This window comes from Phyllobates terribilis, unplaced genomic scaffold, assembly GCF_046119375.1.
Source record: "Phyllobates terribilis strain yellow unplaced genomic scaffold, ASM4611937v1 Scaffold_3__8_contigs__length_932513732, whole genome shotgun sequence".
In the NCBI taxonomy this organism is placed as follows: domain Eukaryota; kingdom Metazoa; phylum Chordata; class Amphibia; order Anura; family Dendrobatidae; genus Phyllobates; species Phyllobates terribilis.
The window spans coordinates 24,806,887-24,819,797 of NW_027362763.1; the positions used below are offsets into that span (position 1 = coordinate 24,806,887).

A 12,911-nucleotide genomic window follows, 5' to 3' on the forward strand; every position below is an offset into this window, starting at 1 on the left:
TGTACAAGAATATAACTACTATAATACTGCCCCCTATGTACAAGAATATAACTACTATAATACTGCCCCTATGTACAAGAATATAACTACTATAATACTGCCCCTATGTACAAGAATATAACTACTATAATACTGCCCCTATGTACAAGAATATAACTACTATAATACTGCTCCTATGTACAAGAATATATATCTACTATAATACTGCTCCTATGTACAAGAATATATATCTACTATAATACTGCCCCTATGTACAAGAATATAACTACTATAATACTGCTCCTATGTACAAGAATATATATCTACTATAATACTGCTCCTATGTACAAGAATATATATCTACTATAATACTGCCCCTATGTACAAGAATATAACTACTATAATACTGCCCCTATGTACAAGAATATAACTACTATAATACTGCTCCTATGTACAAGAATATATATCTACTATAATACTGCTCCTATGTACAAGAATATATATCTACTATAATACTGCCCCTATGTACAAGAATATAACTACTATAATACTGCCCCCTATGTACAAGAATATAACTACTATAATACTGCCCCCTATGTGCAAGAATATAACTACTATAATACTGCTCCTATGTACAAGAATATATCTACTATAATACTGCCCCTATATACAAGAATATAACTACTATAATACTGCCCCTATATACAAGAATATAACTACTATAATACTGCCCCTATGTACTAGAATATAACTACTATAATACTGCCCCTATGTACAAGAATATAACTACTATAATACTGCCCCTATGTACAAGAATATAACTACTATAATACTGCTCCTATGTACAAGAATATATCTACTATAATACTGCCCCTATGTACAAGAATATAACTTTTATAATACTGCCCCTATGTACAAGAATATAACTTTTATAATACTGCCCCTATGTACAAGAATATAACTACTATAATACTGCTCCTATGTACAAGAATATAACTACTATAATACTGCCCCTATGTACAAGAATATAACTACTATAATACTGCCCTTATGTACAAGAATATAACTACTATAATACTGCTTCTATGTACAAGAATATAACTACTATAATACTGCCCCTATGTACAAGAATATATCTACTATAATACTGCCCCCTATGTATAAGAATATAACTACTATAATACTGCTTCTATGTACAAGAATATAACTACTATAATACTGCTCCTATGTACAAGAATATATCTACTATAATACTGCTTCTATGTACAAGAATATAACTACTATAATACTGCTCCTATGTACAAGAATATAACTACTATAATACTGCTCCTATGTACAGGAATATAACTACTATAATACTGCTCCTATGTACAAGAATATATCTACTATAATACTGCTTCTATGTACAAGAATATAACTACTATAATACTGCTCCTATGTACAAGAATATATCTACTATAATACTGCTTCTATGTACAGGAATATAACTACTATAATACTGCCCCCTATGTACAAGAATATAACTACTATAATACTGCTCCTATGTACAGGAATATAACTACTATAATACTGCCCCCTATGTACAAGAATATAACTACTATAATACTGCCCACTATGTACAAGAATATAACTACTATAATACTGCTCCTATGTACAAGAATATAACTACTATAATACTGCTCCTATGTACAAGAATATAACTACCATAATACTGCTCCTATGTACAAGAATATAACTACTATAATACTGCCCCCTATGTACAAGAATATAACTACTATAATACTGCCCTCATGTACAAGAATATAACTACTATAATACTGCCCTCATGTACAAGAATATAACTACTATAATACTGCCCCCTATGTACAAGAATATAACTACTATAATACTGCTCCTATGTACAAGAATATAACTACTATAATATTGCTCCTATGTACAAGAATATAACTACTATAATACTGCTCCTATAAACAAGAATATAACTACTATAATACTGCCCCCTATGTACAAGAATATAACTGCTATAATACTGCCCCTATGTACAAGAATATAACTACTATAATACTGCCCCTATGTACAGGAATATAACTACTATAATACTGCCCCCTATGTACAAGAATATAACTGCTATAATACTTCCCCTATGTACAAGAATATAACTACTATAATACTGCCCCCTATGTACAAGAATATAACTACCATAATACTGCTCCCTATGTTCAAGAATATAACTACTATAATACTGCTCTTATGTACAAGAATATAACTACTATAATACTGCTCCCTATGTACAAGAATATAACTACTATAATACTGCTCCTATGTACAAGAATATAACTACTATAATACTGCTCCTATGTACAAGAATGTAACTACTATAATACTGCTCCTATGTACAAGAATATAACTACTATAATACTGCTCTTATGTACAAGAATATAACTACTATAATACTGCTCCCTATGTACAAGAATATAACTACTATAATACTGCTCCTATGTACAAGAATATAACTACTATAATACTGCTCCTATGTACAAGAATGTAACTACTATAATACTGCTCCCTATGTTCAAGAATATAACTACTATAATACTGCCCTTATGTACAAGAATATAACTCCTATAATACTGCCTCCTATGTACAAGAATATAACTACTATAATACTGCTCCTCTGTGCAAGAATATAACTACTATAATACTGCCCCTATGTACAAGAATATAACTACTATAATACTGCTCCTATGTACAAGAATATAACCACTATAATACTGCCCCCTATGTACAAGAATATAACTACTATAATACTGCTCCGTATGTACAAGAATATAACTACTATAATACTGCCCCCTATATACAAGAATATAACTACTATAATACTGCCCCTATGTACAAGAATATAACTACTATAATACTGCTCTTATGTACAAGAATATAACTACTATAATACTGCTCCCTATGTTCAAGAATATAACTACTATAATACTGCTCTTATGTACAAGAATATAACTACTATAATACTGCCCCTATGTACAAGAATATAACTACTATAATACTGCCCCTATATACAAGAATATAACTACTATAATACTGCCCCCATGTACAAGAATATTACTATAATACTGCTCCTATGTACAAGAATATAACTACTATAATACTGCCCCCTATGTACAAGAATATAACTGCTATAATACTGCTCCTATGTACAAGAATATAACTACTATAATACTGCCCCCTATGTACAAGAATATAACTACTATAATACTGCCCCCTATGTACAAGAATATAACTGCTATAATACTGCTCCTATGTACAAGAATATAACTACTATAATACTGCCCCTATGTACAGGAATATAACTACTATAATACTGCCCCCTATTGCACACTACCTACCAGTACACACATGGATACTGCAATCACAGATGACACCGCAGTAATTGCAGATGATGACACTCACTGGTTAGCACATGTACTATCACACATGGTGGATGATAGGAGTGCTGGTCATGCAGCTGTGACTACTCCCATCAGTTCTGGGTGTCAGTGATGTGCCCTCACCTCTTCCCATCCTCCGCTCGGTGTACGGCGCCCCATAGTGGTTGTGCTCAGCTTTCCTGACTTGTAGCATACCGCACCCTTCTATGCAGGTGATGCAGCAGAGCTGGGGCTGAGCAGCTGTCGGTGCCTCTCACCTGGGGGCTGCTGACCTCTGTCCATCCTCTGTGCTGCTGTTGCCGGGCAGATATAATGGGGGGCTCCGCTGGCTGCTCTCTCGGGCCCCTGTATTTGAATATACGTTGTGTCTTTCTGCTCAGGAGGAAGTGGTGGTTTCTACAGATCGGCTTCCTGTTTCACACGTATGTGCATCGCACGGTGATGTCAGTGCGCAGCCAACAGAGGTGGGGGGCGACGGCGGGAGAGGGAGCGGGGGGGCCACAGCGGCAGAGGGAGCGGGGGGCCACAGCGGCAGAGGGATCGGGGGGCCACAGCGGCAGATGGCGACGATCCGGCTAAACTCCCCACCAGACCTTACACCTCTTACAACAGTCACAATGGCTTTGTTACAATGTATCAGAATGAGAGCTGATATCTGCACTGACACACTGTAACAAGCTCAGCAGCTGTGATATCTCCAGGCTGGAGAGTCTCTGCTACTCACCTTTTCTCTTCCAGCAGCTCCTCCTCCGCTCCTTACTGGTCGCACTGGTGCCGCTACTGGAGCAGCTGCTCTCCGAGCTCTGAGAGTCCGACTGAGCCTCACTGCTGTCGTCTGAGCAGTCCGAGACATCCCTCACCGCAACCGAGACATCCTTCTGTAAGAGAGACACCCTGAGAGCGCCTGCACTACAGCCTGCGGAAGAGGGAGTGCAGCTCTGGAGCATAACACAGAATCAGTGCAGGATAAGTAATCTATGTACACAGTGACTGCACCAGCAGAATAGTGAGTGCAGCTCTGGAGTATAATACTGGATGTAACTCAGGATCAGTAATGTAATGTATGTACACAGTGACTGCACCAGCAGAATAGTGAGTGCAGCTCTGGAGTATAATACAGGATGTAACTCAGGATCAGTAATGTAATGTATGTACACAGTGACTGCACCAGCAGAATAGTGAGTGCAGCTCTGGAGTATAATACAGGATGTAACTCAGGATCAGTAATGTAATGTATGTACACAGTGACTGCACCAGCAGAATAGTGAGTGCAGCTCTGGAGTATAATACAGGATGTAACTCAGGATCAGTAATGTAATGTATGTACACAGTGACAGCACCAGCAGAATAGCGAGTGCAGCTCTGGAGTATAATACAGGATGTAACTCAGGATCAGTAATGTAATGTATGTACACAGTGACAGCACCAGCAGAATAGCGAGTGCAGCTCTGGAGTATAATACAGGATGTAACTCAGGATCAGTAATGTAATGTATGTACACAGTGACAGCACCAGCAGAATAGCGAGTGCAGCTCTGGAGTATAATACAGGATGTAACTCAGGATCAGTATTTTAATGTATGTACACAGTGACTGCACCAGCAGAATAGTGAGTGCAGCTCTGGAGTATAATACAGGATGTAACTCAGGATCAGTAATGCAATGTATGTACACAGTGACTGCACCAGCAGAATAGTGAGTACAGCTCTGGAGTATAATACAGGATGTAACTCAGGATCAGTAATGTAATGTATGTACACAGTGACTGCACCAGCAGAATAGTGAGTACAGCTCTGGAGTATAATACAGGATGTAACTCAGGATCAGTAATGCAATGTATGTACACAGTGACTGCACCAGCAGAATAGTGAGTACAGCTCTGGAGTATAATACAGGAGGTAACTCAGGATCAGTAATGTAATGTATGTACACAGTGACAGCACCAGCAGAATAGTGAGTGCAGCTCTGGAGTATAATACAGGAGGTAACTCAGGATCAGTATTTTAATGTATGTACACAGTGACTGCACCAGCAGAATAGTGAGTGCAGCTCTGGAGTATAATACAGGATGTAACTCAGGATCAGTAATGCAATGTATGTACACAGTGACTGCACCAGCAGAATAGTGAGTGCAGCTCTGGAGTATAATACAGGATGTAACTCAGGATCAGTAATGCAATGTATGTACACAGTGACTGCACCAGCAGAATAGTGAGTGCAGCTCTGGAGTATAATACAGGATGTAACTCAGGATCAGTAATGTAATGTATGTACACAGTGACTGCACCAGCAGAATAGCGAGTGCAGCTCTGGAGTATAATACAGGATGTAACTCAGGATCAGTAATGTATGTACACAGTGACTGCACCAGCAGAATAGTGAGTACAGCTCTGGAGTATAATACAGGATGTAACTCAGGATCAGTAATGTAATGTATGTACACAGTGACTGCACCAGCAGAATAGCGAGTGCAGCTCTGGAGTATAATACAGGATGTAACTCAGGATCAGTAATGTAATGTATGTACACAGTGACAGCACCAGCAGAATAGCGAGTGCAGCTCTGGAGTATAATACAGGATGTAACTCAGGATCAGTAATGTAATGTATGTACACAGTGACTCTACCAGCAGAATAGTGAGTGCAGCTCTGGAGTATAATACAGGATGTAACTCAGGATCTGTAATGTAATGTATGTACACAGTGACTGCACCAGCAGAATAGTGAGTGCAGCTCTGGAGTATAATACAGGAGGTAACTCAGGATCAGTAATGTAATGTATGTACACAGTGACAGCACCAGCAGAATAGCGAGTGCAGCTCTGGAGTATAATACAGGATGTAACTCAGGATCAGTAATGTAATGTATGTACACAGTGACTCTACCAGCAGAATAGTGAGTGCAGCTCTGGAGTATAATACAGGATGTAACTCAGGATCAGTAATGTAATGTATGTACACAGTGACAGCACCAGCAGAATAGCGAGTGCAGCTCTGGAGTATAATACAGGATGTAACTCAGGATCAGTAATGTAATGTATGTACACAGTGACTCTACCAGCAGAATAGTGAGTGCAGCTCTGGGGTATAATACAGGATGTAACTCAGGATCAGTAATGTAATGTATGTACACAGTGACTGCACCAGCAGAATAGTGAGTGCAGCTCTGGAGTATAATACAGGAGGTAACTCAGGATCAGTAATGTAATGTATGTACACAGTGACTCCACCCAGCAGAATAGTGAGTGCAGCTCTGGAGTATAATACAGGATGTAACTCAGGATCAGTAATGTAATGTATGTACACAGTGACAGCACCAGCAGAATAGCGAGTGCAGCTCTGGAGTATAATACAGGATGTAACTCAGGATCAGTATTTTAATGTATGTACACAGTGACTGCACCAGCAGAATAGTGAGTGCAGCTCTGGAGTATAATACAGGATGTAACTCAGGATCAGTATTTTAATGTATGTACACAGTGACTGCACCAGCAGAATAGTGAGTACAGCTCTGGAGTATAATACAGGATGTAACTCAGGATCAGTATTTTAATGTATGTACACAGTGACTGCACCAGCAGAATAGTGAGTACAGCTCTGGAGTATAATACAGGATGTAACTCAGGATCAGTAATGTAATGTATGTACACAGTGACTGCACCAGCAGAATAGTGAGTACAGCTCTGGAGTATAATACAGGATGTAACTCAGGATCAGTAATGTAATGTATGTACACAGTGACTGCACCAGCAGAATAGTGAGTGCAGCTCTGGAGTATAATACAGGATGTAACTCAGGATCAGTAATGTAATGTATGTACACAGTGACTGCACCAGCAGAATAGTGAGTGCAGCTCTGGAGTATAATACAGGAGGTAACTCAGGATCAGTAATGTAATGTATGTACACAGTGACTCCACCCAGCAGAATAGTGAGTGCAGCTCTGGAGTATAATACAGGATGTAACTCAGGATCAGTAATGTAATGTATGTACACAGTGACTGCACCAGCAGAATAGTGAGTGCAGCTCTGGAGTATAATACAGGAGGTAACTCAGTATCAGTAATGTAATGTATGTACACAGTGACTGCACCAGCAGAATAGTGAGTGCAGCTCTGGAGTATAATACAGGATGTAACTCAGGATCAGTAATGTATGTACACAGTGACTGCACCAGCAGAATAGTGAGTGCAGCTCTGGAGTATAATACAGGATATAACTCAGGATCAGTAATGTAATGTATGTACACAGTGACTGCACCAGCAGAATAGTGAGTGCAGCTCTGGAGTATAATACAGGAGGTAACTCAGTATCAGTAATGTAATGTATGTACACAGTGACTGCACCAGCAGAATAGTGAGTGCAGCTCTGGAGTATAATACAGGATGTAACTCAGGATCAGTAATGTATGTACACAGTGACTGCACCAGCAGAATAGTGAGTGCAGCTCTGGCGTATAATACAGGATATAACTCAGGATCAGTAATGTAATGTATGTACACAGTGACTGCACCAGCAGAATAGTGAGTGCAGCTCTGGAGTATAATACAGGATGTAACTCAGGATCAGTAATGTAATGTATGTACACAGTGACTGCACCAGCAGAATAGTGAGTGCAGCTCTGGAGTATAATACAGGATGTAACTCAGGATCAGTAATGTAATGTATGTACACAGTGACTGCAGGAGCAGAATAGTGAGTGCAGCTCTGGAGTATAATACAGGATGTAACTCAGGATCAGTAATGTAATGTATGTACACAGTGACTGCACCAGCAGAATAGTGAGTACAGCTCTGGAGTATAATACAGGAGGTAACTCAGGATCAGTAATGTAATGTACACAGTGACTGCACCAGCAGAATAGTGAGTGCAGCTCTGGAGTATAATACAGGATGTAACTCAGGATCAGTATTGTAATGTATGTACACAGTGACTGCACCAGCAGAATAGTGAGTGCAGCTCTGGAGTATAATACAGGAGGTAACTCAGGATCAGTAATGTAATGTACACAGTGACTGCACCAGCAGAATAGTGAGTGCAGCTCTGGAGTATAATACAGGAGGTAACTCAGGATCAGTAATGTAATGTATGTACACAGTGACTGCACCAGCAGAATAGTGAGTGCAGCTCTGGAGTATAATACAGGATGTAACTCAGGATCAGTAATGTAATGTATGTACACAGTGACTCCACCAGCAGAATAGTGAGTGCAGCTCTGGAGTATAATACAGGATGTAACTCAGGATCAGTAATGTAATGTATGTACACAGTGACTGCACCAGCAGAATAGTGAGTGCAGCTCTGGAGTATAATATAGGATGTAACTCAGGATCAGTAATGTAATGTATGTACACAGTGACTGCACCAGCAGAATAGGGAGTGCAGCTCTGGAGTATAATATAGGATGTGACTCAGGATCAGTAATGTAATGTATGTACACAGTGACTGCACCAGCAGAATAGTGAGTGCAGCTCTGGAGAATAATACAGGAGGTAACTCAGGATCAGTAATGTAATGTATGTACACAGTGACTCCACCAGCAGAATAGTGAGTGCAGCTCTGGAGTATAATACAGGATGTAACTCAGGATCAGTAATGTAATGTATGTACACAGTGACTGCACCAGCAGAATAGGGAGTGCAGCTCTGGAGTATAATATAGGATGTGACTCAGGATCAGTAATGTAATGTATGTACACAGTGACTGCACCAGCAGAATAGTGAGTGCAGCTCTGGAGAATAATACAGGAGGTAACTCAGGATCAGTAATGTAATGTATGTACACAGTGACTGCACCAGCAGAATAGTGAGTGCAGCTCTGGGGTATAATACAGGATGTAACTAAGGATCAGTAATGTAATGTATGTACACAGTGACTGCACCGGCAGAATAGCGAGTGCAGCTCTGGAGTATAATACAGGATGTAACTCAGGATCAGTAATGTAATGTATGTACACAGTGACTGCACCAGCAGAATAGTGAGTGCAGCTCTGGAGTATAATACAGGATGTAACTCAGGATCAGTAATGTAATGTATGTACACAGTGACTACACCAGCAGAATAGTGAGTGCAGCTCTGAAGGATAGTACAGGATGTAACTCAGGATCAGTAATGTAATGTATGTACACAGTGACTGCACTAGCAGAATAGTGAGTGCAGCTCTGGAGTATAATACAGGATGTAACTCAGGATCAGTAATGTAATGTATGTACACAGTGACTGCACCAGCAGAATAGTGAGTGCAGCTCTGGAGTATAATACAGGAGGTAACTCAGGATCAGTAATGTAATGTATGTACACAGTGACTGCACCAGCAGAATAGTGAGTGCAGCTCTGGAGTATAATACAAAAGGTAACTCAGGATCAGTAATGTAATGTATGTACACAGTGACTGCACCAGCAGAATAGGGAGTGCAGCTCTGGAGTATAATACAGGATGTAACTCAGGATCAGTAATGTAATGTATGTACACAGTGACTGCACCAGCAGAATAGTGAGTGCAGCTCTGAAGTATAATACAAAAGGTAACTCAGGATCAGTAATGTAATGTATGTACACAGTGACTGCACCAGCAGAATAGTGAGTGCAGCTCTGGAGTATAATACAGGATGTAACTCAGGATCAGTAATGTAATGTGTGTACACAGTGACTGCACCAGCAGAATAGTGAGTGCAGCTCTGAAGTATAATACAAAAGGTAACTCATGATCAGTAATGTAATGTATGTACACAGTGACTGCACCAGCAGAATAGTGAGTGCAGCTCTGGAGTATAATACAGGATGTAACTCAGGATCAGTAATGTAATGTAAGTACACAGTGACTGCACCAGCAGAATAGTGAGTGCAGCTCTGGAGTATAATACAGAAGGTAACTCAGGATCAGTAATGTAATATATGTACACAGTGACTGCACCAGCAGAATAGTGAGCGCAGCTCTGGAGTATAATACAGTAGGTAACTCAGGATCAGTAATGTAATGTATGTACACAGTGACTGCACCAGCAGAATAGTGAGTGCAGCTCTGGAGTATAATACAGGAGGTAACTCAGGATCAGTAATGTAATGTATGTACACAGTGACTGCACCAGTAGAATAGTGAGTGCAGCTCTGGAGTATAATACAGGAGGTAGCTCAGGATCAGTAATGTAATGTATGTACACAGTGACTGCACCAGCAGAATAGAGAGTGCAGCTCTGGAGTATAATACAGGATGTAACTGAGGATCAGTAATGTAATGTACGTACACAGCGACTGCACCAGCAGAACAGTGAGTGCAGCTCTGGAGTATAATACAGGATGTAACTCAGGATCAGTAATGTAATGTATGTACACAGTGACTGCACCAGCAGAATAGTGAGTGCAGCTCTGGAGTATAATACAGGATGTAACTGAGGATCAGTAATGTAATGTACGTACACAGCGACTGCACCAGCAGAACAGTGAGTGCAGCTCTGGAGTATAATACATGATGTAACTCAGGATCAGTAATGTAATGTATGTACACAGTGACAGCACCAGCAGAATAGTGAGTCCAGCTCTGGGGTATAATACAGGATGTAACTCAGGATCAGTAATGTAATGTATGTACACAGTGACTGCACCAGCAGAATAGTGAGTGCAGCTCTGGAGTATAATACAGGATGTAACTCAGGATCAGTAATGTAATGTATGTACACAGTGACTGCACCAGCAGAATAGTGAGTGCAGCTCTGGAGTATAATACATGATGTAACTCAGGATCAGTAATGTAATGTATGTACACAGTGACTGCACCAGCAGAATAGTGAGTGCAGCTCTGGAGTATAATACAGGATGTAACTCAGGATCAGTAATGTAATGTATGTACACAGTGACTGCACCAGCAGAATAGCGAGTGCAGCTCTGGAGTATAATACAGGATGTAACTCAGGATCAGTAATGTAATGTATGTACACAGTGACTGCACCAGCAGAATAGTGAGTGCAGCTCTGGAGTATAATACATGATGTAACTCAGGATCAGTAATGTATGTACACAGTGACTGCACCAGCAGAATAGTGAGTGCAGCTCTGGAGTATAATACAGGATGTAACTCAGGATCAGTAATGTAATGTATGTACACAGTGACTGCACCAGCAGAATAGTGAGTGCAGCTCTGGAGTATAATACAGGATGTAACTCAGGATCAGTAATGTAATGTATGTACATAGTGAGTGCAGCTCTGGAGTATAATACAGGATGTAACTCAGGATCAGTAATGTAATGTATGTACACAGTGACTGCACCAGCAGAATAGTGAGTGCAGCTCTGGAGTATAAAACAGGATGTAACTCAGGATCAGTAATGTAATATATGTACACAGTGACTGCACCAGCAGAATAGTGAGCGCAGCTCTGGAGTATAATACAGTAGGTAACTCAGGATCAGTAATGTAATGTATGTACACAGTGACTGCACCAGCAGAATAGAGAGTGCAGCTCTGGAGTATAATACAGGATGTAACTCAGGATCAGTAATGTAATGTACGTACACAGCGACTGCACCAGCAGAATAGTGAGTGCAGCTCTGGAGTATAATACATGATGTAACTCAGGATCAGTAATGTAATGTATGTACACAGTGACAGCACCAGCAGAATAGTGAGTGCAGCTGTGGAGTATAATACAGGATGTAACTCAGGATCAGTAATGTAATGTATGTACACAGTGACTGCACCAGCAGAATAGTGAGTGCAGCTCTGGAGTATAATACAGGAGGTAACTCAGGATCAGTAATGTAATGCTCCAGCAGAGCAGTACGACTGTGGTCACTGGTGGTAATCTCATAGTTGTGGTGATAGCACAGGTGGTCTTGCATAGATCTTACCTTCAGGGTGTAGACCCCCATTCTGCCCGGGACCTTGTAGAACATGCCCTCATCACCTCGGGAGTTGGTGTGCAGCATGGCGTTCAGACAGGCGAGGGGAGAGGTGCCGCTGCAAAACACAGTCACGAACATGAAGAGGAGGAGAGCACGGAGCGCGGCACATACAGAGAGCGATCTAGGAGCACCGCAGGATCCAGACTCACCTGATCTCCTTCAGTCCTTCTCGCTGGATCACCTGCAGGATCTCTTTATGGCTCATAGGCGTGTTGTGGTATTTCTCTAACACCTGAAGATGGAAAGAAGAAGGAGACAGTCAGCACAGCAAAGAGATCATCTCCGTCGTGCCGCCTATACTGCTCTGCTACAAGGAGCAGGAATCTGCACAACCGCACATTACACCCACAAACTGATGGATTTACACAAAGTAACAAGGATTTCTGACATGTAAAGGAAATAAGAGGCTTTCTGATTATTACAAAAATACAAATCTGAACATTGTTCTGTGCATTAGTATTCAGCCCCCTGTAGTCTCATACCCCCCCCCAAATAAAATCCAAAATGGCTAATCGCCTCCAGAAGTCACATAATTAGTACATTGTGTCCACCTTCGTGTGATTTCTTCTCAGTATAACTACAGATGTTCTGTGAAGGCCTC

At 40.5% G+C, this 12,911-nt stretch overlaps 1 protein-coding gene across 1 annotated transcript in view; it reads right to left on the reverse strand.

Moving 5' to 3' along the window:
* LOC141258400 (putative Polycomb group protein ASXL2) overlaps positions 1-12,911 on the reverse strand; it is a 146,153-nt gene that overhangs the window by 112,819 nt on the left and 20,423 nt on the right. The window contains exons 2-4 of the mRNA XM_073673401.1: positions 12,460-12,542; positions 12,257-12,365; positions 4,141-4,294 (exon numbers count right to left, since the gene is read on the reverse strand). Of these exons, the coding sequence (XP_073529502.1) occupies positions 4,141-4,294; positions 12,257-12,365; positions 12,460-12,542 (346 nt within the window). The remainder of the gene's footprint in view (positions 1-4,140; positions 4,295-12,256; positions 12,366-12,459; positions 12,543-12,911) is intronic.